Source organism: Zosterops lateralis, assembly GCF_965231275.1.
Source record: "Zosterops lateralis genome assembly, chromosome: Z".
NCBI lineage: Eukaryota > Metazoa > Chordata > Aves > Passeriformes > Zosteropidae > Zosterops > Zosterops lateralis.
In genome coordinates, this window is record NC_139800.1 from 39,207,789 (window position 1) to 39,235,675 (window position 27,887).

Genomic DNA, 27,887 nt, shown 5'->3' on the forward strand with positions numbered 1-27,887 from the left:
CAGTTTCTGAAGAAATGCCTACTATGGCATAAAATTATCTTTGTTACATCTGTTTGCTTTAAATTAACTTACTTAATGACTAGCCAGTAACAAACTGACATTTAACTTCTAACCAAACAGAAAGCAGTTTCACTATAAAAGTAATAGACAATGTAGTTTATATACAATCCTGGTTTTTATAAGTCTTATTTTTCCATTTTTGTAGCTTTACTATCTAATAAATAAAGGCTTTGAAAAATAGTGCTGTGCTGAGATAACATGCAAGTAGCAGGGATGATAACCATCTCCTGCTACTACAATAAATTCCTCATATTGTCACATGTTTGGGGCTAGACCAAGACTTTCTGGGGCCATATTCACAGGGTCCATTTCAGACCATGCCCTGGATTAAGTAAAGTAGCAACATTTTTTTCCCCCTCAAGGAAAAATAAATACAAATATGGGAAGAAACTCCACCTCCCGAAAACCTTTTACTTAAAATTTAATATTTAATGTCAGTTCAGAAACAAACCTCACTTTGCAGTCTACAGATAAGAATATTTAAAAATAAGAACTTCCACAAGAAGCAAGCCCTATGCCATAATGCAGTACTTCTAAAGCTAATTATACTGAATATAGACACCAAAAAAGTGATGCTCAAAAAAGCTATTGTATAGCGTATTAGGAACTAAACATGAACAACTACTTTTACTAAAGTGAGTCCAGGCAATAATTAAATTAATAAATAGAATAGGCAGCAGTTTATGCCAGTGATCTGACCATGCTGCTAGAATTCACATTGCTATGGTACACTGTGTGTACCATAACACTGGGGTTTACATGTCAGCAGACTCTTTAAGATTTAAAGGATCAGTTACAGTTTTGCATGTTAAGGCCTTTAAATCATCCAATTTATGACCTGACAACCAGAATCAAATTCTTGTTTATTTAAAGAGTTTTGTTAACAGGCTAGAGCATTGGCTGGGAAGTTTCACATGACATCAACAAATCAAGAAGAAAAAACTCCATTCACAATAAATCAGGGAAACAGGAAGCACACTCCTGCTTGCATTACCTGTGACTGTTTCCCCAGTTTGCCCCTCTGATCCAGCACTACCTAAGGTCAAGAAGACAAACCTTTTTGCTACTGTTAGCTTCTGGTTTTGTCAAAACACAGTGCAGATTGTTTTGGATGACCTCTTCAAAAGAGGTCACTTTTCCTTCTAAAGTCACTTACCAAAAGTTTTATTGTTTCATAAAGCTGATGTAGAAATTCCTGGAGCTGGGGCAAGTGAAGGCACACATCTTTCTGGGATTCCAACGTAGTGGCTTGACCCCATTCAATAGCTTTATCCAACCAATAATCAAAGTTCAGTTTGGGCACTGTAGTGTCCTCAGCCATTCCAAAATACTGAAAAAAATATTTGAACTCCATATCAGACAGCACTGAACATTGGCTTCAAACCAAGAATGAATATATAAAGAGGGATTTCTGCTACCTTTTTTGTGCGCACACGAAAACCGGGTGTAGGGAGCTGTCTGTGTATACACCTCATAAGGCTGGCAATTTTATTTGCAGTATTAAGAAGTTAAACTAATAACCCCATCACAACAAAGTAGCAAAGGGGGCACAGTAATCAGTAAATTATCTTAGAATAAGTGTAACACCCAGATGTGTTTCAGGCTTTTCTTATCTAAATTTGTGATCATCAGTATTTCACCCAGAATCTCAGAATAATTTGAGCATGCGTTTGTTTCAAATGCCATGCATGATGGAAAACTAAAAATGTTTGTTCCAAGATAAGTGAAAGTATTGAAATAAGGCTCAATCAAAACAAAAGGCACTAGGAGGCCTTCACTCTTTGTAATTTCTGTATTTGTAACTGATCGTTAGCTTTAGGGGAAAAAAAAGATATTCTCCTTAATAGAAACTAATAAATTTAATAATTCGGTTCTGCTTCTCCTTCTATACCATACAAATAAGAGTGAAAAAATATAACCATATGCAGCTTTATATATAATTCAGTTCTGAATGAAAGCTGTACCATAAATTATTTACATCCTATGGCATACCTCACTGTAAAAAAATGGTCTTTGTGAGACAAGCACTATCACCAAGCCAGAACATTAAAATCGAAACAAACTTCCCCAGTAAAAGATACCAAAAAACAGCACACACTTTTTTCTGCTTTACTATTATATTTTTCTTTGACAGAAGGACAGATAATAGCACAGCAGGCAGTACAACACCCTTTAAATCTCTCTCAAAGAAATACCTCTTAGGCTGAAAGACCAAATGAGCTCTTGCAGCCTTTCAATCATTGTTCTTTCTGTCAAAACTGTAAAGACAACTGTCAATTAACAGACTGTGGTGGCAATTTTCAGAAATGAACTGTGGCCCACTTGGAGACAAATTCAGACACTCATAGATGCCACAGAAATGAATGGATATGTATCTTTGCAAGCTATGAACCAAAAAAATAAACCAGAACCTCCACAGCAGCCCTGCAAACCACGCTTGCTTTATACAGCTAACCCTTAGAAAACACTGGATTTGTATAGCATGATAATCTGAGCCAGATGAAAATTTGAAGATAATTAATAAACTTGTCTAATTTCTATGATAAAAAATAGATAAATAAATGAATAAATAACCCCTAGTGAATCACAACTATCATTTGAGTTTGGATTCTGTCCAGGAAAAAAAAAAAAAAAGGGAGGGGGGCGGAAATTGAGGTTAAGCTGTTGGATTGTTGCTGGCAATGTGTATTTGCCCCAAACTTTTTCTAAGACAAGTACACAAAGCCATTGCTATTGTGTTCTTTTCTATCTGCAACTGTTGCTGTCAGCAGAGCTATCTCTACAGGGATCTGTGCAGTGCCAAGATCTCAGTGATCTTCTCTGAGTATCTAAACACACTGTGAAACACTCCATCACAGTAGCTGGCTGAAGAGACACAGGTCCCAGTGGCAATTAGCCATCAAACATTTTTATCACCACAGGGACATAAGAAAGGTGTTTAGAACAAGTTAAAGCCAGGAAGTGAACTAATACATTTGATTAAATTCATGAGCTACTTGACATTCGCAGACAAGATCAATCCTCCCAAATAACTGAAAAATCCTTAATAAATTGACTCCTAAAAACTTTTAGGAAGGGAGATAAAAAGGAAAAAACAAAACAATCAAAAAAGAGGAACCACAAAAATACCAGCCTTTTGGGGCAGTCATAAGTTGATTAAGTATTAATGGAGAATCCAAGTAAAGCAAAACAAGCAGGCTAATCTAATAAACTGAGTACCTGTTTCTACTACTCCACTATGCCAAATAGCAGAGCCATCACTCTTCTTTTTCCAGAAGTCTGAGATTCCAGCTCCCCAGTAAGAAAGGGATTTTATCTCCCTGGTTATCACAGCTAAATAAACTGGACTGCTGGTCCAGTGAGACTCCTTGTCAATTCCTCAACTGGTCTAGAGCAATTGCCATATAAAGAAAGACCGAGTTGTACATTGGGGGGAGGTTTTAAGTATTTAGTATTGCTACTATTAAAAAACAAAACAAAACAAAACAAAAAAAACACCAACACACCACAAATGCCCAACCCACAGCGAAACCAGGACAAATCATACAAATCATAAGTGAAAGAAAATCTTAGAAGTGTATCTCTTCTATGCTGATAACTGCAAATGTGCATTTTTTATTGTTTCTGATAGCTAATTTCCTAAAAAAATCTTAATATATTGGAGAAAACTATTCTCTCATCAACAGACTTGCAATAATCACACACAAGACAAAGGAGCTCCATGTTCAGTATCTTTCAAAACGCTCATCTTGTTGCATGAAAGCACAAACAAAGGAAATGAACAAAAAACTCCAACTATACAATCTAGGGTTCAGAACCTATTCTCAGAAGGATCAGGCCAGGACTTGACCCTTTCTCATAATTTTCTGATGAAAATAAAACACTGTTCTGTTTCTAAAGCACAGTTCAGAAATTCTACCTGCAGTTTAATGCTCAATTCATGGACACATTTATGGGCAAAAAACAGAGGAGTCACTTTTATATGCATTTCCAAAATGGATTAAAGGACAAATACATGCGTTTTTCTGTGCAATTAATTTTCTGAAACTGCTAAAAATCCTAATATATCAGCAATAGAAACAAATTAACCCTATGATTAAAAGAAGATGTAATCTGCAGTGTGTGCTTAGAATAAGCTATTTAAAGTGACACGTAAAGATCTTTGCACTTTTTGGTGGGAAGGGCGAGGAGGAAAGGTTGTACACTTCTGTAAGACTTTGGCCAAGAACTACTCTTGTTGATTCAATAGTAGCAGAATCCCTTACAGCAACTATTACACAGTTACAGAATCCTTTGAGTTGGAAGGGACCCATAAGGATCATCGAGTCCAGCTTTTAAGGCAATGGCTCATGTGGGAATGGAACCCGTGACCTCAGCATTATTAGTTCCATATTCCAATCCACTGAACTCATTTCAGGGTTGAATTCAGATTTTAAAGAATTATAATCATAAAAATGCTAAAGGCATTGCTGCTCTCTGTTTTGGAATACCATCAATTCACATTTTTATAAAATTATGCTGAGATCAACACAATACAATAAAGTGGCATTTCTAGGAATTGCTACATTATTCATATAGGCCCTTTTTTAGCATTTACTGTGTGCTTCAATTTATCCTTGATCAAGAATGTGATTAATTTAATACACATTAAGATTTTCAGTATCACAACTCTACTTATTCCGCACTATAGTGCTGTTTCCAATTTTTAAACTGTACTTGTTCGCTTTCACTGGAAGTTTCCAATTTAATAGTTATTTTATTGATTGTTTACTTTAACTATAGCATCTAGTCCTGAAAAGAGTAATTTGATTAATATAGTTTACTTTCCTCTTCACCCCAACATTACTGGAAAACACACAGTAAAGTTACTGAATGTATAAATAACCTGATTAAAAAGTACACATACCAGAGACAAGGATTTAATCTCAAAAACCATCATAGGATACAGGATATGGTTTAATAGACAGAAATGGAAAACTGTTAAGTAACCAAAGGTAATTTAAATGTTCAGATCCCAGTATTATATAGAACATATTAGAAGAGCTACAGGAATCATAGCTAATAAATATTTGATTAATAATTTGACTTAGAATACTGATAAATATATTCCTAAAGCCTCTTTCAGGTTGATTTCCATGCTTTTCAGTTAGTAAGGACTAAGTAACTTTATTTAGCTGACCAAAATCAAAAAATTGCTTCTCATTTATGACTGTGTCCTCTACAACATGGCTAATTCAGAAGTCGGATTTATTGCAAATCATCTTACAGTATCTTTTACTTTTAGAAAGAACTGGGAAGTCTTTAGTCCTCTTCTCTGAGAAGGCTCAGTCAAACCCTCATACTTTCAAGCACATGGAACCTTGGGGAGCTCTGGTATGAGGGTACTCATTACACCTTTCAGAAGCTAATGGCAGCATTTCAAACAAGGAAATTTATTTTTTCAAGTGAGCTATCTAGATAGTGTCTGAAACAAATGACTTTAGTTGTAAATATTTCTGAATCAGGTTTGACTACCCATCCTGGGCCCCACACCAAGGCCAACTGTGAAGTCGGTGGTGCAGCTAAAAATTAGATGTTAAGGTGTTAATGGGAGATAGTGGTTTTCCAAGTGTTAATAGGTATAGTTATTAGTGTGAATCATTTAGCCACCTTAAGAAACAAGTGAAACTATCTATTTACACTCTTTCTGTGCTGTGTGCCAGTGGAAATGTGTCTGCATTTGTAAGCTATCTAAAAGAGTATATAACCTGCCATTTTAGATGAAATAAATAGACTTCATAGAATTAACCATAGTGGTCGGATCGACGCCTGTCTCAGTCCAACCCTCTCTTATTATTGGTATCCCTGGCTTCATTTAGTCACTAACTTTTGTTACCAGATCTTGAGGAAAAGTCCCCAAATCTGGCTTTAGTAGGTTCACAAAAATTACAATTAAACCTTCATGATTTTTTAAATCATTAATCTTGTAAATTCAGCTGCTAAATTGAAATAAAACTCTTCAAGTAGAAGCATCTTTGAGATACTGTTAAGGGACGATATTGCCTTATGTCACAACATTCCAAATAAACATGACTAAAACTTGCATTCAAGGTATAAACCTCTCACTTTTTCTTGAATCAATGATAAGAAGCTCTAGCCTCCAAATAAACATTTTACTTTCCACCCCCCTTCCTTCTCCTCTCTTAAATCCTACCCACCAGCAAGCTTAGCTAATGAGGAAAAACACAAAGTAAGTTAAAAATAGTCTTACGATGTAAATGGTCAAGGACCCCAAGCAGAACAGGTCACCATTACAATAACAAAACACATGAATATGCATTCCTAATGCCAACCTATTTTAAGGGGTTTTAATACTTGCAAAAGCAGTCCTTTTTTACATATTTATTACTCTAACAGATATTAGAAGACTAATATTACCAATTAGAAGATTAGATACTAGGTAAGCACTTCAGTATATTATATGATCAAAAGAAACCGTAATTTTGACTCCTTAATCACCCTAACTTGATGGTGATACAACAAAGTTGTTACACTAATATAACAAAAGAGCATTAACTTTTCAGTGTTTCAAAGATTATGATAATCATGTCACAAATTTACTACATAACGGATGTTCTGAGGTTATGCCAAGAGGAAAAAAAAAAAGTAGCAATTATCCTGAACATTGTTACTATTTTCTCATTTATTACTTCTCTATATAAAATATATATTTCTTTACCTTGTTCTCAACTATATTTTTCATCTTCATCCTGACAAGTCACCTTCTGCTTGCCAAGAACAGAAGAAAATTTAATATATACTTAGATAGGAGGTAGCATAAATTATTTTGTACTTTAAAGAAAATCTGTTACCAGCCCTGCAAAAATAAATTTTAAAAACAGTTTATTAGGAAAAAAGAAAACCTTTTTTAGAAACTTCAGAAAGGCCCAAGAGAAGTAAAGATTACATGAAAATTAAAACCACACATTATTTATTCCTGTCATCTTATCTTTCAGTATATCTTGTTGAGAAATAAGCGTCACAGGCTGGTTTATAGGTTGGTATTAAGTCTAATACACAGACACTGGCAGTCCAGCAGTCAAAAATAACTTCCATCCTCATTTTAGACTGGTGTGCTTACAAGCAGTGTTCATTAGTGTTCATTTTTTATTTTGTAACTTTCGACATAAAAACAAGTTTGCTATTTCTCTCTGTGCCTACATCCACAGATATTTTGCAGCAAGAAAAAACAACTATTGTAGAAAACTGCCTGTCTACATGCACACTTTCCAGATCAAAACAAATTCTGTATCTTCCCCTGGAAATAAAATCAAAGGACACAATTTTTCCAAAATAAAGGAATCAATATTGACTAAGGAATCTGTGAAATCTGGCAAACTAAATTGCTGTCAGATGGCTGACATCATTATTCAATGTTTAGACTAAAAAATCTCCTGGAGAAAGCCATTAACTCTTCTATTTTGCTGCTTTGTATTTGTTTCTTCTATTTACTCTAATAATTGGTAATTTAACAGTTGCCTTCTGAATTACATTATCAGGTTTCACAGGAAAAAGATCTCAGTTTTCATCTTCAAGTGACTGTGGCCTCTAGCAGGGTTAATTTTGTGGACAGCACATATATTAAACCTCTTGCATGGGTTTCGTCTGAGTATCACTGCAAACTGCAAAATGGCATTTCCGGCTGCATTCTGTTGCTCTGCAGGTCTAGAGAAGACTTGATTCCCTGAGGAATTGCTGGGATTCATACAAGATCTCCCTTTCTTAGATACTCTGAAAACGTTACACCTCCCTTTCCCTGCAAAAGGACTGTATGATCATGATAAAGCTTTCCTCTCTCCCAGAGAATGGTTGGGCACTGGAACAGCTCCCCAGAGAGGAAGTCACAGCACCAGCCTGACAGAGTTAAAGAGCATTTGGACAACGCTCTTAGGCACAGGGTGTGACTCTTGGGGATGGTGGTGTGCAGGGCTAGGAGTTGGACTTGATGATCCTTGTGGGTCCCTTCCAACTCAGCATGTTATGGGATTTGCATTTATCAGGGTTCCTGACCCCAAAAGTATTATTTATTTGCCTCGCACAAAAATTAATTTTAAAACTTTCTGGTTCCAATAGCTTACCTTGTAGCAGCAGATCTTTCCTCTAACTTACCCCATTTCAAGAGGCTTGCAAATAAAGAATAAAACCCTCTTTAATGGGAAGAGCAGAAATAATATCTCAGCACATCCATCTAACTCTTATCTTCTGCCCACAGGAACAGTGAAAGCAGGAGTGATATCACTGAATTTTAGGTATCTTATTTGTTATCTTTCCATAATGAACTTTAACAGGGCAAGAAGGCACTCAACTATACTTTCAAATACAAAATATGTAAGTACCAGCTCCCGTAGGATTTTTAGGAACAAACTGAATAAAAAATCTGATCACAATCCACTGGAAACCACTCCTGCAAGGAACACAACAAAGAAGTTACTAATACTCCAACACCACTAGTACCTTTTTTTTTTAAAGTTAAATTTAAGAGGAGAAAACAGGCAATAAAGTAAGGTACCTTTACATCTCTGGCAGAAGACTCTATGCAATTCGGCAAAGTACCAAAACATACAATGTCCTAGTTTAAAAGAATTTCGATGTCAGCAGTAGCCAGAATAAAATCCAGCAAGACTCACATAAAGCTGTCCACACCCGAAGACAAGGAATCATATGGATGCGCAAAATTGAAATTTGTTTCAAGGCAATTAGGCAAATCCCAGATTTGACCAGCGCACACTGAAGTTAAGCAGATCAACACAACCTTCCAGAACAAAAGCCAGACTTGAAAAAACATAGGGCTGCGAGCTCACCCTTTAACTCCTTGCTTCCTCTTCCATATATGAATTGCTTTCCTCTTATCAGTGATCTACCACAGAGGTAACAACAATACAGCTCAAAACACAGCAGAAGCTACAATTTACATCCTGTGCAGGGTGAACAGAAGCACAAACAAGTACACAGTTTTCTGGAAATGGAGGAGAGGGAAGGGGGTGTGAAGCACATCTCCTTTCAATGTATTTCCTCAGTAAGGTTTATGTACTCTGTCTTGCAATCTAAATAGTAAACCTTACAAGACTATTCAGTAACACTCAGGACACTGGAATGTAGCAATCTCTACTAGTGCTTCAGGAATGAAGTTTTTGGGGGGATTGCTCTAAGGAAAATTAATGTTAAATATCCTTGGATTTAGTTTGCTGGACAGGACCCTTTCATTCAGTCCAGCTTATTTTCAGATTACTTCTGTGACAACCACAGAAATGTAGATGACACAAGGGAAATCGCAGCAAAAACAACTATGCAAAGAATAAAGGTAACTCTGGAAAGGGACATTAGGTCTGATCGAGTCTTCAAACTACAGAAGGCAGAACTGTCTTTGGCATTGGCAACACAAAAACATTTTTACAGCACTTTGCAAAAAGTCCAATTATTGCTAACATCCCTTTAGCTTCATTAACAGTTACAGTAACATCACACATCAATTGTATATGGGTCTCTGATAACAGCAGTCAAAACATTACATAAATTAGATCTTATTTTGCAGGTTACAAGAAAAGGAATGAAATGCTGGTTCTGTTTACATCAATGGCAAATTTTTTGTTAGTCTCAATGAAGCCTAAATTTCACATTAAGCTTTCATGACAGTGAGAAGCTCATCCACATAAGAGCTTACCAAGTAATTACATTAGAAAATGTAGACCTTTTAGCAATAATGGTAAATTCTTGTTAAATTTATTATTTGTACCTATTCTCCTATACCAAATATGCCAACCAATGCATCACTCCACATCTTGTAGGTTACCCAACACAACACAGTTATCTGAGTTAAATGACTATAGTTTTCATTACCCAATTCTAGCAAATACATTCTCACAAAGCTTCATGTAAGCCAAAGCAAAGTGAATGAATCATAGTTACCTAGACAATAAGCAATTTTCCTACCATATATAAATACTACTTTTTCAATTAAACTTCTACATGTAGTTACCACTGTCTCCCATAGCCTAAAACCAGTATTAGAGATTTTATACTGTCATTTCAGACATCTGAAAGACTTTCTTTACAGAACAACACTTCAGAAAAGAAATTATCTGCAGCAGCTCAGGGTGAGTCAGCAGTGTGTGCCCAGGCAGCCAGGAGGGCAAACCCCATCCCAGGCTGCACCAGACACAGCAGCACCAGCTGTGCTTGGGATCATCCTGCTGGATTCAGCCGTGGTGTGGCCTCACCCTGAGTCCTGTGTGCAGTGCTGGGCCCCACAGGTTGAGAAGGGTGGGAAGGTCCTTGAATGGTCCAGAGGAGGAGAACAGAGCTGGTGGAAGGGCTGGAAGGCACATCCTGTGAGGAGTGGCTGAGAGCTCTGGGTTTGTCTGGTTTGGAGAGGAGGCTCAGGGGTGTGATCTCATTGCTATTTTCAGCTTCGTTAGGTGGGGGGGGGGACTTGGAGAGAGAGTGCTGCTCTGTTCTTAAGATTTCCTGGAATCCAGTAGCAGAAAAAGTGCAAATGGTTCAAAGCTTCATTAGGGGATGTTCAGACTGGACACTGCGAAATCTTTGTTAACCAGTAGAGTGGTCAAACACTGGAATAGGTTTCCTACAGATGTAGGTTTTGCTCCATGCCTGTCAAGTGCCTTAAAAAGAGGCATTTGGCCAATGTTAACATTTGTTCAGCTGTGAATTGGTCAGGCAGTTGGACTAGATGATTTTTGTCCCAACAAAACAGTCCATTCTGGTCTGAACATAAAACAAACCAATCACCCAAATTTCCATCATCACAAAACTTTCTCTTCTACCATCTTGCAAAAATCAAGCAGTATTTGTATACTCCTTGAGCAGAATACAGAGAAATTTATTTCCTTAAAATTCAGTTCCTCTGGAAAAAAAAACCAAAAAAACCCCTAGATAAAGATTAATTCAAAGTTTCAACATAGAATAAACAGCATTTTGTGTCAGTTACATACTATGAGCTATCAGTGACAGGGATGTTGCATATATACCCATCCTTGGCGCTTTTTTTTTAGAAATTTAAGTTCTGTAATTAACAAAAAAAAATATATATATACTATATGGTAATTCCCTCATGTCCAAGCATGAGCAGAAGCACATACATTAAACTGTACACAGTTTAGAACATTACAAGAATTACACAGTTTAGAACTGTACAAGTTAGAACATTAATCATCTCATTAGAGGAGTCATATATGACATGTAATACGGTAGAAAACACGTATTCCTTTGTATTAGTGTATCAAGGAATAGCATTTACTTCCACCTGCATGTACTAAAATTATGAGGAGGCAACGGAGAAGCCTAAAAAAGTTCCTGCCAGAGCACAATCTTCCTCCAGCTAAGCTGTGGAGGTTGAGAGGAAAAGCAACAGGGACACAACCTATTTACATGTAGAGAAGCATGACTACTTGCCTTTCTTCCTTCAACTAAATAATGAATGAACACGAAGGGGCTTCGTATTTCCAACAAGTGCTTCTTTAATAGCCATGCAACTGCTGAATTCAAGCTCTCCTCCTGGCTTACACAGGTTTATGAAAAGAAGACATATGTTCCAAACTCTTTATCTCAAGTATTTGAACATAAGGTAAAATAATGATATCCAGAGCTAATCATAGAGTCAGGTTGTAATTCTTATATTAAAATTTTTTGTAAGAGCCTCTAATATTTATTTAGTAATGAAGCACATACCTTTCATTGAAATCCCTCAGTTCTAGAGAGTTAAAGCATTTCTGCGTAAGCATAAGGTAAGAGAAGGAACAAACAGAAAACAATTTGTTCAAAGTCACTGAGGAAACAAATGACAAAAAAGTTGAAACACACAAATCTCATATACTCTAGTCTATTAGGAAACAATGTTTTTCAAGGATTTCGTCAAATCTAATCTATTATTCACCTTAAGCTCGTCAAGCATGACATGACAATTTACGCAATGATGGTCAGTATTCCACCAAAAAGAAAATGACCACACAAGAATCACAGAGAAGTATTTGCTTTCCAGTTTATATTACACATACTTACCTTTATTAAGTGCAAGTTAAAAAATCTGTGAAAAATATTCAGAGTCCAAAGTGAAAGCAAGCTTGCAAATGAAAGAATACACTTCCCTGCATAAAAGAAGAGAGTCATACTTTCCGCTCCCCCCCCTCTCTGACTACTCACACTTAGAAATAGCCACAGAATAAAATCTTCAGAACAGAGATGTATTTATGGCACTAAGTACACCTGACAGAAAAAGAAAAATGTATTCCTCAGAAGAATAAAAATAACTTCATGATATTTACATCAACACTTACACCTTTTTGTTGCACATTATCTTAACATACTCCCACGGATACTTGTCCCTGGAGTCCATTGACAAGGTTTCATGCTATTCAGAGGCATTAAATCAGGCTATTCATTCTTTGCAAACAAGAAGAGATAAGTTTCCTCAGAAACATCTAGAGTAAAGACTTTTGGTCATTCACTCAGTCAAACTCATACTGCAGCAACAATTAGCTATTTGGGCATTTAGACTGAAGACAGGGAATCAACATTCAAATCGATGAGACAATGACTTGTGGAATTTTCAGTCAATTATTCCTGCATATTTTATGAGCATTTACTTTTTATTGTGCTGCAGAGGATCCTGACTTGTCAATAGCGCCTCTGTCACATCCATTCACGAAAACCTCACAATTTTGTCCCTGTCATGGAATTAAAGCCATATTTTTCTCTTACCTTATGGGAAGGGAGCTTCTTAGAATGTGGTCAGTTGATGATAAATGAGAACTTCTAATGTACAGGACAGAAAAAAATGGCATGTCTAGTGGTATGTCTCTTGGCCTCTTCTCCTTGGACACTCATACATGTCAGTTTGGTTGATACCTTATTACAGTCCTATCTGGAATACTTCAATACTGTCATGTAGTTAACCAAGATTTATCAAAAAAAAAAAACCAAAAAACAAACATGTCCAATGAATCTAATAATAGGGAGGAAGGATAGCACTACAATTTGGCTTCAGGAATCAGAATCCTAAGAATCTAGTTCTCACTTCTGACACACGGCACTAAAGAAATCATTGAAGTTAGTTAAATAAGGCTCATTCTGCTTCACCTCTGCAGAAGCCTGATTAGAGCTGTGCTTTTAAAGAATGGTACATTTACTTATATACTTGTTTACTTAAAAAAAAACCCCAAAACATTCTAAACTAAAACCAAGTATCTGGTAACATCAGATTTACTCCATTTACAATTTTTTTAAATTCATTCCTCTCAAGGATTTACAAAGTTTTTTTTTGCTGCAGTAGCCTCGTGGGCTTTATTCTGCAAGATTACCATAATGATGCTGTGCAGACTACACTTGAGCAAGTAATCTGTCTTTAGACTGTCACTAGTAAAATTATGAAACTTAATTTACAGTATTGCTTAGAAATATAATTTCTATTGAAATTTAAAAATGCATGAAAAACTATGTCAGATAATACTGAAACCATATGCAAGGCTGATAGTTACAAAACTAGAAGCCTCTCACAAACAGCATCTGACATGAGTCCACCCTTTATCATTACACAGAATAAAAGCATTCTTGAACAATTTTAAAGAGCTGTAATCAAAACTCCCAAAATTCAGAAGACTAAATTATGATTGTTAATATAAATAACCTAGATTTCTCTTTAATAATTTATTATTATGTGGTTAATTTTGTGCACACCCACCCAGCTGGTCCATATGCAGGTGGTGACCAGATGGAATCACGGTATCATACAATGTTAAGGAGGTGGGATGGACCTTACAGATCACCTAGCCCCAACCTGCCCTGCCACGGGCAGGAAGGACATCACCCACTAGACCAGGTTGTTCAAGGACTTACGTAACCTGGCCTTGAACACTGCTAGGGATGAGGCTCTCAGAACCCTCCTGGGCAGCCTGTTCCAGTGTCTCACCACCCTAACAGGAAAGAACTTCCCAATATACAACCCAAAGTTCCCCTCTTCCAGTTTGAATCCATTGTCCCTTGTCTTATCACTACAGCTTCAGCTTCCCTGTAGGCCCCCTTCAGATACTGGAAGGTGGCTATGAGTTCTGTGCACAACTTTCTCTTCTTCAAGATGAAGAGTCCCAAGTTTCTCTACCTGTCTTTGTAAGGAAGGTGATCCAGTTCTGGAGGACGACTGCCCAACAACATGGAGAATTTCGGTCTTTTGCTTTGACCATCCCTTCAAATTTTAGAATACATATAGGAATAGAATCACCTTAAAACCTTTATCTTGCTTCCAAACTTGGTTAAAATTGTTATTTTCAATCCTTAGTAGCCAAAGACATGGAGAGGCAGAAACACACACCTCCCACTTCCTGAGGAAACTAAGATGAAAAGCACAGAAGTTATTACCAAAACTTGATCTATGCTTTTAAGCGAGAAGATAAGCCAGGGGATTTGTTTCCGACTCCGGTTTTCCCAGCGCCGTGTTCTCTGGAGTCAAGTCCCCACAGGGGCCCAGCCCGCAGCGCCGCCGCGGCCCAGGAGGGGGCGGCAGTGAGCACCCGCCCCGCCAACCGCGCCCGAACCTTCCCGGCACAGCGCAAATCCAGCCTTTCCACGGCCTGGGCAGCGCCTCGGGGCGCTGTGCCTCCAGCCGCCTCTCCACCCCTGCTTCAGATACCGTGTGGGGATCAATTCCTGCGACACAACTTTTCAATCTTGAGCAAAGAAGGGACATTGAGGGTAAACACCAATAATGGAGTCATGTAACTTGGAACATAAACAGAATTAATTTATTGGGCGCAGACAATAAAGCTTTCTTTTCACAAATGAGATGGAGGACAGCCTCAGATCCTTTAATTACATATCAGAAAAGAAAATCTCAAATTATGAAGATTCTTCTAGTTTTCAAAAGCCCCTCACAGACTGTTCTATCACAGTACTTTTACCTAAAGGATTCTTCACTCAGAGAAAGCATTACCCCGTTTTAGTTAGTTATTCTCCCACACGAAAAAGGCCATTCAGAAAATTTTTGAGAGGAGCGGAGATTCAATTACCTATATTTGTGAACCAAACTCGAAATTTAACATGTTCAATTCTCCCAGCACTTATGGGATATCTGTCTTCCCTAATCTTTAGTTTAAATAAAAGGCCAGCAGCATTTTCTGACAGTATTCTTTAACAGCCTCTCGACCGGAGTTTCTCCACCACAGCAGACGTCTGTGTCACACTGCACAGCACAAAAGTTGGCCAAGTCTGCTGTATCCGAAACAAATGCCCCTCCCTCCCTCTATTATCCATTCAGGGAGGTATCCATGTATTATTGTTGCACCGATCTTGCACATATATCACAAAATGACCTTTAGTCACTGTTTCCTCGCTAGGAAGGGGAATAGCAAGACTAGCAAGTTGATGTCTCTCCTTGCAGAGGTTTTCAGTACCAGACGGAACCTATACCGAGAATACAAGAAGGCTGGACACGGACTTTTTACAAGAGGCGTGTAATGAATGGCAGGACAAGGGGGAATGGCCTTAGAGTAAATTTAGGCTAGATGTTAGAAAGAAACTTTTCACGCAGGCAGTGGTGAGGGGCTGGGACAGGCTGTCCGGAGAGGCCGGGGTTGCGCTGTCCCTGGAGGCGCTCAGGGCCAGGCTGGACGGGGCGCCGGCACGGGCACCACAGCGACCAGGGAGCGAGGGGCGGCAGCGCTCAGGGTGTGGCGCAGGCCCGGCCCCACGGCCCCGGCCCCCCTTCCCCAGCCGGCCTCAGAGCCGCACGGAGGGCCGGCCCGGCCCGGCGCTTCGCTCGCTGCCCGTGTCCCCCTTCCCGGCGGGCCCGTCGCCTCAGCTCCCGCGGAGGGGGGAAGACGATCCGCACTAACGCGCCCCCTTCCCGCCACGACAGTCCCCGGCCCGCCACCGCCGAGGCGCGGCCAGCAGGGGCGGGACGGGAGAGAAGCCGCCGCTCCCTTCCAGCGCCTGGGCAGGCCCTGCCAGAGCTCCCGCGCCCGCTCCCCGCCGCCCCTCCCCGCCGCTTACCGCGCCCGCCGCGCCGCGCCGCGCCGTTGGAATTTCGCGCGCGCTGCCGCCGCCGCCCGAGGCCGCGCCTGCGCGGGGGGCGGGGCCGGGGCGGCCGTGCCCGGTGACCCCTGAGCGCGCGAGGACGCGCCTCAGGGCGGGCGGGGCGGCGGGAGCGGGCCGGGCCCGCAGAGCAGGGCTGGCACTGGAACGGGCCCCACGGTTCCTCACGAGCTTGTCTGAGTTCAAGGAGAGTTTGGACAAGGCTCTGAGGCACGTGGTGTGACTCTTGCAGATATCCTGGGCCAGGAGTTGGACTCCCGTGGTCTTCTGTGGTTCTTTGGTTCTGAATCTGTCATTCAGCCTGCCCCCGGCGCACACGCTTGGTTTCCTGACTCAAACACGGGATATCAGGAGCCAGGGCAGGGACAGAAGCCCTGTCAGTCTGCAGGGCCAGCGCGCTCCCTTGGGGAAACTGAGGCACCTCTACTGGCGGCACACTGAACACTGGCTGGGTGGACCGGGGAGATGGGCAAAGCCAGTCTGGCCCTGCCCGTGCAGCTCAGCAGCGGCTCCACAGGGAAACTAAAATGACGGGAACGTGATGGCCCCAGCGTGGGTTGTGTCTTCTTGCCTGCTGTGCGCCCAGATGCTGGCAGTGGCCAGGCCAAGGTGCCTGCCCACAGTCTGTCCTGGGCCCTGACCATGATAAATAAAACCCTTTACCACTTTTGGTAATACTAAGTGCAAAACATGTTAAACTTTGGCTTATTTTCTGCTTTCTGAATGTAGCAGGTTCTTGTATCCCTGTGAAAAAAATGCTATCAGTATGAGTGCAGATATAGAGTAAATAAGAATTTTTGTTCTGACTACACAGGGTTGGAAATAAGTATTTGATTTAGTGAAATTTGTGTTCGTGCCAAAATGAGAAATATGGACAGAGTGAACCCTACTGTCCCTCAGTTTGTTATAGAACATCAGTAATTAAACTAACAAGACTGTACTCTGACACTGGTCCTCAAATCAGTCCTGCTGAAAATACTAATGCTACACAGCCTGACTACTTGGTGCAATTTTACTCATCATTCCTTAACCCACTTACACTTATACTTAATCCTCTCCTCATTCTTCCTCTTCAACTCATCTGCTCAGCTCCTTCTCCTGTTTACCCTGGTAGTTTTTTCACTCCTGCCTGGTTTTACCTCCATATTCACTATTTTGCATAATAGAGCTGGTGGGAAGTTGCTACTTTATTTCCACCCGTAGTTTTTGAGAAGCCATCAGCACACAGAATTCTCTGTTTCCTAGCACCTTCCTCCAAATGTGTATTCTTACACCACCTTGTCCTTATTTCTTCCTTGAAGAAACTGAATAGTAAGGCACTCATTGCATTCCTACCTATGGAAAAACAAAACAGATTATTTGAAAGAATAAAGTCAGTAAGACAAAACATTTTCTGTATTGAACCTAGGTTGAATTGTTGCTTTTCAGATGGATTTTAAATTAAATTGCAATGACATCATTAGTCTGAATTATAGGCTAGTTTCTATTAGACTTGTATTCAAGATTTAAAGCCTGCTTGAACATATGATTTCTGAAGTTCAAGTTGCTGTTTTTCTTTCCACAGTTTTACAAGACCAGCTGATGTTCAAACTCCTTACTCCCATTCAGCTTTCATATCCTTGCATTCATACATTCTTTCTTTCTTTTAGAGGCTACCTCTTTTCTGATTACCACCGTTTTCGATTTTCTATAAAATGAGATATACCTGTCAGTACAAAAGCAAATTCAACCTATCCATATAGTGAAATCCCCATACATTACTTAAATTACTTTTTTATATTTCATCCTATCAAATCAGAAACACCTGATGAATTAAAGGCTTGTTTGTGAAAGTTTCAAAGTTCTTTCTCGGGAAACAGCAACTGGTCATTAGGCAGCCCATCAAGACAAACTGTCAGGGATGTTTCCCATACACCCAACACATTTGCAGACCACAACTTGGAGCTTTGTGTGTAATGCCTATATTCACACAGTAAGTCCAGGTCATAACTCATGCAACTCTTTTAATCATTCTACTCCTCTTTTTTGTTAAGTGAAAACATGGAAGAATTTGTATTTGTTTTCTACCATCAATTTTATTAACACTTCCTTAAATGTCAGCATTATTAGTTATTTCATTTGTGACACTTTTTACGGTTCTGGTACATTGGAAGAAGACTGAGTGGAAAAAGTTCGATAAAATCATTTTTCATGTTTCTGACTGAACATATTCCAGAGTTGTCCAAAGTGTATTTCTATCCCTTAGTCAGAGTACAAAAAGCTGCCTTTGTTAATCAGATTGATGTTTACACCATCAGCTTAGGCAATTTTGTTGCTGCTCAACAAGCCAACTGCACAAAAAGTTCTCATGCACACCTGAGCATGTGGCTAAAGATCATTGTAGTATACTAGGAAGTGAAAAAATAAACCCAGGAATTAAAAAAAAAAGCCAAACTAGGGGATTTAAGGAAGTCATGGAAAAGGGTATAACAGACAAATATATAAAAAAATAGGAGCAAATAATAAAAAAAAAAAAAAAAAAAAAAGATGAAAGTAAATTACTAATATGAATAAACTCCAGTAGGTGGAAAGAACACTTGGTAATAGTACCTTCAAAGGACTCTAAATAGTCAAAAAATAAGTGACAATGATAACAGATAATGAAATAGGTAGTACAAATCGAGTTAATGCCAACACAAATGTTATGTTACTTCAGATAGTTTTTATGGAGTTGCCACTCCCACATTTAATAAATGCAAAATATTTGAGGTTAAAAATATGTTATGGGGACTATTTATTTGGCCTTGATCTTTAATAACAGATACTACTACATACAGAATTAATAGCTGCCTTAGAGAATTACTAATAGTAAATCTCTGGCACTTGCAAATAATCTTTGAAACTATTAAAAGTCACCAGAAATAGTACTGCTATAGATAAGAATTCCATGACTTCAAACACTGAATATTTTGGAAAGGGTATTTCAAATACCAGAGAATTATTGACTACTCTCTGAGAACCCTAGCAATCTCCTCTTCCCCAAGGTATGTTGCCAAAGCCCCTCATTTAGCTTTGCACTTTGATGAGATACAGCAGGTACTATACTTTGGTTCAGGGCAAAATATCGACATTTGATCATTTGGCCAGTATTAATTTGGTACGAAAAAAGTCCCCTGTTATGGGAAGAGAAAGAAATATATATTTGACAAGTTTGAGGGGAAAGAGGAAGAGAGGGAGGAAAAAAAAATAAATAAAAAGTTCCAGCTGTTTGAAGCTTTTCAGAAATTTGGAATATTAGAATAAATGCTGGGGGAGGTAGACTGATGGGATGAACTGCAGGTGAGGTATACAAAGGTGCATGGCAAATATAATTATCAATGCACATGACTACCACATATGTAATACATTTTATGTACATCATAGTGATTAGCTAAAGAGCACATACTGCTCTAAGCAACAGACGGGTGCCAAGCAAAATGCCCTCAGTCCCCTTAGCTGAAGTGAACCTGGCATATACCTTCATACAGAACTGTGGCCGGCTCAGAATGGTTGGTACAAGATAACGAAGAGGTAAGGTAGATGTTGCAGCCATAGTGTTGTCCTTTACTGATGGGATGGGAATTTCCTAAGCACTGCAGTGGCAAGCAAAGCATAAATCATATTCAAGAGATTCCCATAGAAGACCACAATGTGTAACAAGTCACCAATAGATTTCACTGTATTGCTGTTTGCTAGCCACAGTGGGGGATTTCTGAATAGGCAGATGTGGCATTTCCAGATGTTGATTCTATATTTGAAAATTTACCCTCTAAAATACTGTATTTTGGGCAGCTGTTAGCAGAATAGTTAAGCATGTTGACTTACATGAGTTCCAAGTGTTCATTTTCTCTCATATCTCCCATTTGATTTGCAGTATAATTTCATGGTTGCTTATGCTTTCTATGCAGTTCCATTAAAGAAACTGTTCAGTAAAGAGATGCTTCTTGAAGGCATCAGAGTCTGCAAATCTGTTGATGAACTTGGTGACCAATGCATGCCGCACAGTCTTTAGGCTCACACTGGAATAATTTTATCTCTCCTTTTTTCTTGTTGATTTGGAATGTAGTTCCTGTTGATTTGACATCCTGGGAATGTTTACTTGCTCCTGTTCAGGACAGGAACATTTTCTGTGTTCTGTGTCCTAAGATTATTATGTTTGGTTTCTTCTTAATGCAAACACCACACCATTAAGTCTTTATTTGGGGAGCCTCTGCAGGATACAAAAAAACCTGGCCCTGGCTCGACCAGTGCTGTTTAATGTTCCTTAAACCAGGAATCAGGACTGAGGATTCCTCCTGCCTTCTACTAAGGCTGACTCTTATTTCTCAGACTGTGCGGCAGTGCGTGTCTTCCAACGCTTGGCTAGCCCCAACACACCCCCACAGGATCTATAGTGAGTGGGATCCTGGCTGCCGACCAGCCCTGCCACGGTGCGACGGTAGAGGAAGACAGACAGGACTCTCAAAAGCTTAACTAGAACTTAGGTTTATTGGGCAGGAAGGAGGAAACCTTCACCTTAAGACCAGTGCCTGAGAGAGACCCTGAAGCTCAAGGGGGAGAGGGTTTTATACAGTGGATGGAACTCCGGATGGGCAGACATACAACCAATGGGGTGTAACTGGGGAGTGTCTGCTGACATAACATACATTGACATCAGTCAATGAACAGGAGGTAGGAGGGGAAAGCTTGCAACCCAGCCAGTCACCAGAAATCTCCCTTAGAAGCTTCTGGACCTGGGGGACAGGTCCTGGAGTGACTGACAGGGTCGGAGGGTTTCCTAACATGTGATGGACAGGTAACCAAGGAGGGAAAGGCAAACCAATCAGAGGTTGTATCTGGAGAAGATTGCGGGAGAGGCTTACAACTTGTAACAAAAGGAGAACTAAAAACAGAACTGCACTGAACCAGAGTACAAAGAACAACTCTCTTACAATAAAACTCATTAAGAAAGTCACACCACCACAAGACTGGTATTAAAATATGGTCACAAGGATAAAATCTGGAAGCTGTACTATATATCAATCACTTAGCTAACCTTGGCACAGTCAAGATTTTAATAATTTGTCTCATTATGTACCTTTTCAGAATGTTATTAGAGAAGCTGAAAGTGTTTGGGTTGGTGATCATGTTTCTGTCTATAGTTTGTAAGTTTTCCTGTGGAAAATAATCCTGAAAGTAAATACTTTTTCTGTACCTGTCTGCGCTCACAGCAGGTGCTATACAAAGAAAGCATGAGTTACATCAATCATCCCAAAGACGCTGAGACAATAAAAATTTAAAAATCTTTCATGATGTCTTGCTGATGTTGTGTCGTGCTGAACACTTGAATAGTAGAGAGCATTTCCAAAGTTTGTTCCACAAAATCAAGCACAGTATATTGAAGGATAAATCTTATTCATTTCTATGGTAATCCCTATTGATATTCTAAAAAGTTCTTGTAACATATACAGAAGAAGCATCAACTACTTACTGCAGGGTGCAAAGTTAATGACTTAGCCTTGACCTGTTCTCTTACTGAAAAGTATTAACAGTATGAAAAACTCCAGTGAGCATTTCAGTCTCATGTGTGTGACTATATTCCTTCCTGCTTTATATAAAATACTCAACTGAAAGAGGTATTTACACATTCTAGAACCTGTGAGGTTTTACCAAAATTTAAGATGATAAAAAGGGAAATGCTGTTTTTACTGGCAGCCAGCAGTCAGCAAAATGTGATGAAATTCATGCTTGAACCAATTTTCAGAGGGCTGGAGATATGGAAAACTGCCTGTTGAGAATTGGTCTGCAGCTACAAAACTTCATGCTCTTTCATAAATTCCATAATTATTCAAACTCATGGTAAGCTATGAAGCATTAAATCTTACAAAATAAAGGTACTATCATAAAGTAAATCAATGAACTCAAAGATATCACAAACTGAAAGTCTTTAGCTTTTTCCTTTGCAAAGTTGATTATTACAGGTGATATTTTCCAAATTAAGCAAGTAAATCTCAATAAATTCATTTTTCTTCACAGTTTAAAAGTATGAGAAACCTGGTGATTATTTGAAACTGAATTTTCAAACAAGCCCACAACACTGTAAAAACATTTCAAGTAAAACAGCTTGTAAGTTCTAATTCCATTAAATACAGAAATTTACTAAATGATGCAGAGAGATAGTCATTGTCCATGGAATATAAGATAAGTTTAAGAATAAAAGGAGGAAATAAAAGCCTTTAAGTGGATAAATTTCTTTATAACTGCCTTTTATCATATGGATTAAATGCTTTTGTTAAAAATGGAAGCACAGTTGCCACACTAACATAGTTTTGCTTGAAATGAGAGACTGCTTCTTCATCTGTAAGATTTGCCAAGCCTGTGTCTACATCAAAACCAAACAAATCAAACATGTAAACAAAAATGCAATACATCAAGGAAAGTGAAAAAATTACCAATATTTACTCAATGCATTAATTTCCACCATAGTATTCCTAGTGATGACTTCACACAAAAAACCAAAACCAAACCAAAAAACCCACAGAACATAGGACAAGTGGAATGAATGGGGAGACAGTGAAAAGATACTTCTTTTTTGGTTTTAAACCAATCTCATACAAGAATGGTTAGCTAACCAGTTTGAAAAAATGATCATTATGGTCAGCATTTTTCTATGTTTGAATGTTGTATGTAATCATTTGTTCACAGCAACATAGGCCAGTCTATGACAGTAGACTTTATGCCTTTACAAATTACATTTTCAGTGTTGCAGACCACTGCCTCACAAAAAAAGATATCCCTCAGATGGGATCCCTTCAAAATGGAAAAGATCTCCACTTATTGAGTAGCTTGCTTAAAGTAGCTACCAGAATAGTACAGAGAAGTCTGTAGAATCTTTCCAGTATTAGTTAAAAGGTGGCTGAAATAGTTCTATGACAGAAAGTAAGGACAGCAGTTTGTGGATTGCCAACTTTCCCTCCACAGTCTCTATACATTAACTGAAAACCTTGTATTTCTCATTCCTTCATGTAACCTGTTGGACACTGCAATATCATGCTTCTTTGACCTCCCAAAGGAAGTATAACTCTAGTATTCCATTGCTTTCACTCCTTCTTTAAACAGTTTGTCATACACACTCCTTTGCCTGCAATACTCCTATTTGCAAGTCAGTGGAATGCACTCTTTCATAAATCTTCTTTCAGTTATTTTAGCAATCATTCTTCCGTTATTGGTATTAACCTTTCTTTAACCTTGTCTATCTTCAGATTTAATCCCTTCCTTGTGACATCTCCGACAAAACACCAATTTATTTTCCATCATTCTCTCATTACTACAGTGTTCCTTTGTTCCCTCAATTCCTTGTGTCATTAACTGAATATTTACATTGGGTCACCTTTAAATGATCTATAATCTAATACACCGACTCTTATTCACAACTGATAATCACTTGCATGAATATAATTCATACTGCTCAAAAGCTTTTTACAGCTTTGTACAGACACATAAAGCCTGGTTGGAAAACATTTTTTCAAATACCTCTATAAATGAAAGGTATATATGCAAATGCATCATGCAAAATAAAATAGCAAAAATAATTATTGTATTATGTTGAAGAAAAGAATGAGAGTATGTATCTAAACTACAAATAAATACATTTTAAAAATTGTGTTGAATTGATCCAAATCTGAACATCACAATGCCAAGTTATTGTCACCTATTAAATAAATCTAAATAGATTAAAAATCACAAAGTAGGAGCCCAAAAGCTCATAAGGCTATTCATGTAATCTTAAGTTTAAGGCATAGAGTTTTTTGCTCCATAAAAGATTTTATTAATTTTGGAAAGAGTTGCATCCCTCCGTTTCTCTCGTACTCACAATGTCACAGTCTTTGTTTTCCATGTTATCTCTCAAGAAGTGTCCTCTGGAGTTTGCTTAAGAGCTTTAGATCAAACCTGAGATTAAACTATATATTTCCTTACCTTTACATATTTCTTTCCTTGTATAGGACATAAAAAAAATCTCTGGCAGCAGCTACAATACCATTAGAGGTTCTTTCGTATTTGATCTCACAAAACAGTTTTTGTCATGAAATAATACAGTATCAAAAATTATATGAAGCTAAATTCCCTTCCTCCAAGTGGCAGTTTTTCTCTATCTAGTAAATGAGCAAAGTGATACTAGCATTGTAAAATGTTGTAGAAACAGGTACTAAGGAATATGATATAAAACATAAGTATAATAAATATTATCAATAAAAAATACACTCAAATGGTAGGACTAAGAAGCCTGGTTGCTCTGAATCTTCATTTGTTGGCTTTGTGGTTTCTAGGAAATCATTAATCCTTGCCTTTTCCAAGGACTAACTAAATACTCTATGGCCACAATGTAAAGAAAAAAAATTAAAGCATCAGTAACTTTAGTAACTGAGAAGGAAAAGTGACACTGGCCAAGTACCTAGAACGCAAAAAGGCTTTTGTGTAGTTTCTTAGTGTATTTACTGGTTTTGGACACCACAATATAGAAAAGACATTAAGCTGTTAGAGAACATCCAGAGGAGGGCCATAAGGATGGTGAGGGTTCTTTGGGGGAGGCTATATGAGTGGCTGCGGTCACTTAGTCTGTTCTTCCTGGAGGAAACTGAGGACAGACTTCACTGCAGTTGAAAGCTCCTCATGAGGGGAAGATGACAGGCAGGCACTGATCTCTCTTCTGCGGTGATCTGTGACAAAAGCCCAGGTCACCCTTCAGGTAACCTCTGAAGATGTGTCAGGGGAGATTTAGATTAGATGTTCAGGAAAGGTTCTTCACCCAGAGGGTGGTTGGGCACTGGAACAGCTCCCCAGGGAAGTGGTCACAGCATCAACCTGGCAGAGCACTAGAGCATTAGGACAGTGTTCTCAGGCATATGATGTGACTCCTTGGGATGATGCTGTGCAGGGCCAGGAGTTTGACTCAGAGATCCTTGTGGGTGCCTTCCAACTCAGCTTATTCTATGATTCTGTGTTATGGGACACAGCAGTGAAATGTTCTAAACATGATCATGTGTGACTATACATTACAATGTGTGAAATGCAACATGTAAAACAAGCAAATGAATTAATTAGGGAGACATTATCTATTTTCAGTGGTTCTACCTCCTCAATATTCAATACCTATGTGGGGGCTGTGGCATTATTTAATACCTTGCAAAGATCCTTCTCTGTGCCGCAGAGTGAGAGACAAGCTGTTCATGGGAACAGATGGCCAAAAACATGAGAAGATAGGGACCTTGACCCTATCTAGATTTTTTTTCTCTAGAATTTTTCTCAAGATGTAAGGAGGGTGGAGCAAAAACTCCATCAGCAAGACCTTGTGCATCTTTTGTCAGGGCCACTCTTGTGCTGTAGCTGACATCCTGATGATTAATACTTTGCCAGGCACTCTGTTCAGTTATGGCTGCTCTGAACCATGAAAAGGAATCAAAAATGGACATAATTTAGTGCCACTTTGAGTTGTGCCAGTGCATGAACAGAAGCTGAAAAGGCACGTGATCTGTGGCTGGATAATGGGGTGATACCCGTTTGTTATGGAATAAAGAAAGCCTAATTAAGAAACAACAGGGAGAAAGCACAAGGGGTCCTTTCAGAAAGTCTGCAACAGATGAAAAACAGGTTTCAAACTGTCATTTTGCTAGCTTCAGCAGCGCTTTATTTAAAATTATAATAAAATGTATTAGTGCTTGTTCAGAGAACTTGTAACCATGTTAGACCTACAAAGTTCATAGTAGACCAATTACAAATAATGATAAAATTAAAAAGATCAATGCAGCAAAATATTCTTTATCAGAAGATAACTGGGGTTTTTTCTGTGGCTTTGAGGTTGACTTCTCTAGTAGTTTTATGTTCATCACTGTTTTTTATTCATATCCACATGATAAAATTTCTTAACATGTGACAAAAAGTATTTATCTTATTATATTTAGCACTGTTACGAATCTGTAGTATTAGTCTCCTGTCATGCACAAATTTCAAACAGGCAGGTTTAGCAGTGGGTTGTTGTGAATAAATTTCAGGCTCTAGAAGCTCTGTGTTTCTGTGTAGTGTAGCTGCATACCTAGCAAAGCCTTCTTCACAGCCTTTTCTAATGGCCTGGCAAAGCCTTAAGCCTGTGCTTAAGGCTAGGCAAAGTAATGTGGCAAGTGCAACTGATGTGCATGCTGTTAAATACTAGCTTACAGTTTCTTAGCATCAGGTCTAAATTCCTTGGCACATCACTAATGCTTGTGCTTGACTGGGAAATGGTGGCCTTAATGCGATACTCTGGCCTTGCTGATGTTACAGGACAAGCTAGAAAATCTGGCTTCCAGCCAGGTGCTTCCTCTGGTTTATCAGTCACTGGGGCTGATCCTTCATACTTCTAATGTCATACTTACTAATGTCATCACAGATGTTCTTGAAGACATGGCAGTAATCGAAAATCATTTTGTCTGGATCATCCTTTTCAGTAAGCACATTTTCCTCACCTGCAGCATGCAGTCACTGCAGGTAAGGCTCTATTGCCATAGATGTCTTAGATGTTGTGCTTACACAAGAAGACAAATCACAAAAACTTTTTTTTTCTTTGCTGTTCTGGTTCTCTGTGACAAACATTTGCAGAAGTTTGACATATTTCCCCAGAAGACTCATAAATGTCCAGAAAACTCAGACCGTATTGGCCAATAGCCAGCAGTAGAAAACGATAATGCTGATGCTTCAATCAGCTACAGACAGAAACACCAGCAGTGGGCAATGACACAGCCCTAAGAGTGTCTAATTTCTCAGAGACATACTGAGAATATGCATCTGTTTAGACCTGTCCATTATGAAAGACTGTTTTCCCAACAACATAATTTCTGCTTACTTTCTTTTTCAGAATCCTCACCTTGTAAATAGTTTGGAATCTTTTCCGAAGGAAGGTACTATGTACATTTCGGAATATTATTTTCTCTGCTAAGAACTATTTACAGTCTAGGTTGTCATGTTGTTAGGCAGTAACAACCAAGGAACAGAGCATTTCCTAGGAATTAATGGCTTGCTAGGCAGAGTTTAAAGCCTGAGATACAGCCAGAGGCTATTAACTCCAGCTGGTCATTAAAAATCCTTCGGAAATACCTTGCTCTAAGGTCAGTATTACTGTTAAAACAAATGTAGGCAGATGGATTTATTTCATGGGTTGCATTTTCAGCTGGTATGCACAGAGCTTTTCTGGAGAATTTACACCTTCTTAACATTAACCAGTCAATTATTTGAGTCACCTCTCAGCATTCCAGTCATACAGTTTTAATTATCCTTATTATGAAAAATGGAAGCATAGCACTCTGGCAAATTTCTTATCAGTTTATCTGATTAGCCTTTCATATCTGCTGGCAAATACAACATCTTTTTTGCTTACCAATGAAACAAAACCTCTAATATGAGCATTTATTCCCCAGAAGTAAGTACTTTATCTTCTCCTAAGTATCTAGTGTTTTTGCACAAAGGCAGGATCATTCAGACTAACAGCTGGCCAGCAGGCCAAAATGAAAATTTAACACAGGCAGAGTTTTACAGTCTTTAACAAGAGCCTATAAATACTAAATAATTCAATTTAAAACATCTTCTGGGGAGACAATGTATTAGCAAAAGACTCAAGAAAATACATTTAGAATTGATTTGCTGGAATGGAATAGGAGCATTCAGTGGAATTATTCCTGCTCAGAGGTGGAGATGGGCACAGTTAGGAATAAACCATGGGTTGA

The 27,887-nt window shown here is 38.7% G+C and overlaps 1 protein-coding gene across 1 annotated transcript in view; it reads right to left on the bottom strand.

The window, feature by feature from the left end:
* Positions 1-16,110, bottom strand: part of FANCC (FA complementation group C) — a 72,975-nt gene extending 56,865 nt beyond the window's left edge. Inside the window, exons 1-2 of the mRNA XM_083884457.1 lie at positions 16,096-16,110; positions 1,217-1,390 (exon numbers count right to left, since the gene is read on the bottom strand). Coding sequence (XP_083740583.1) covers positions 1,217-1,381 — 165 coding nt within the window. The 5' untranslated portion in view covers positions 1,382-1,390; positions 16,096-16,110. The remainder of the gene's footprint in view (positions 1-1,216; positions 1,391-16,095) is intronic.
* Positions 16,111-27,887: the final 11,777 nt, after the last annotated feature.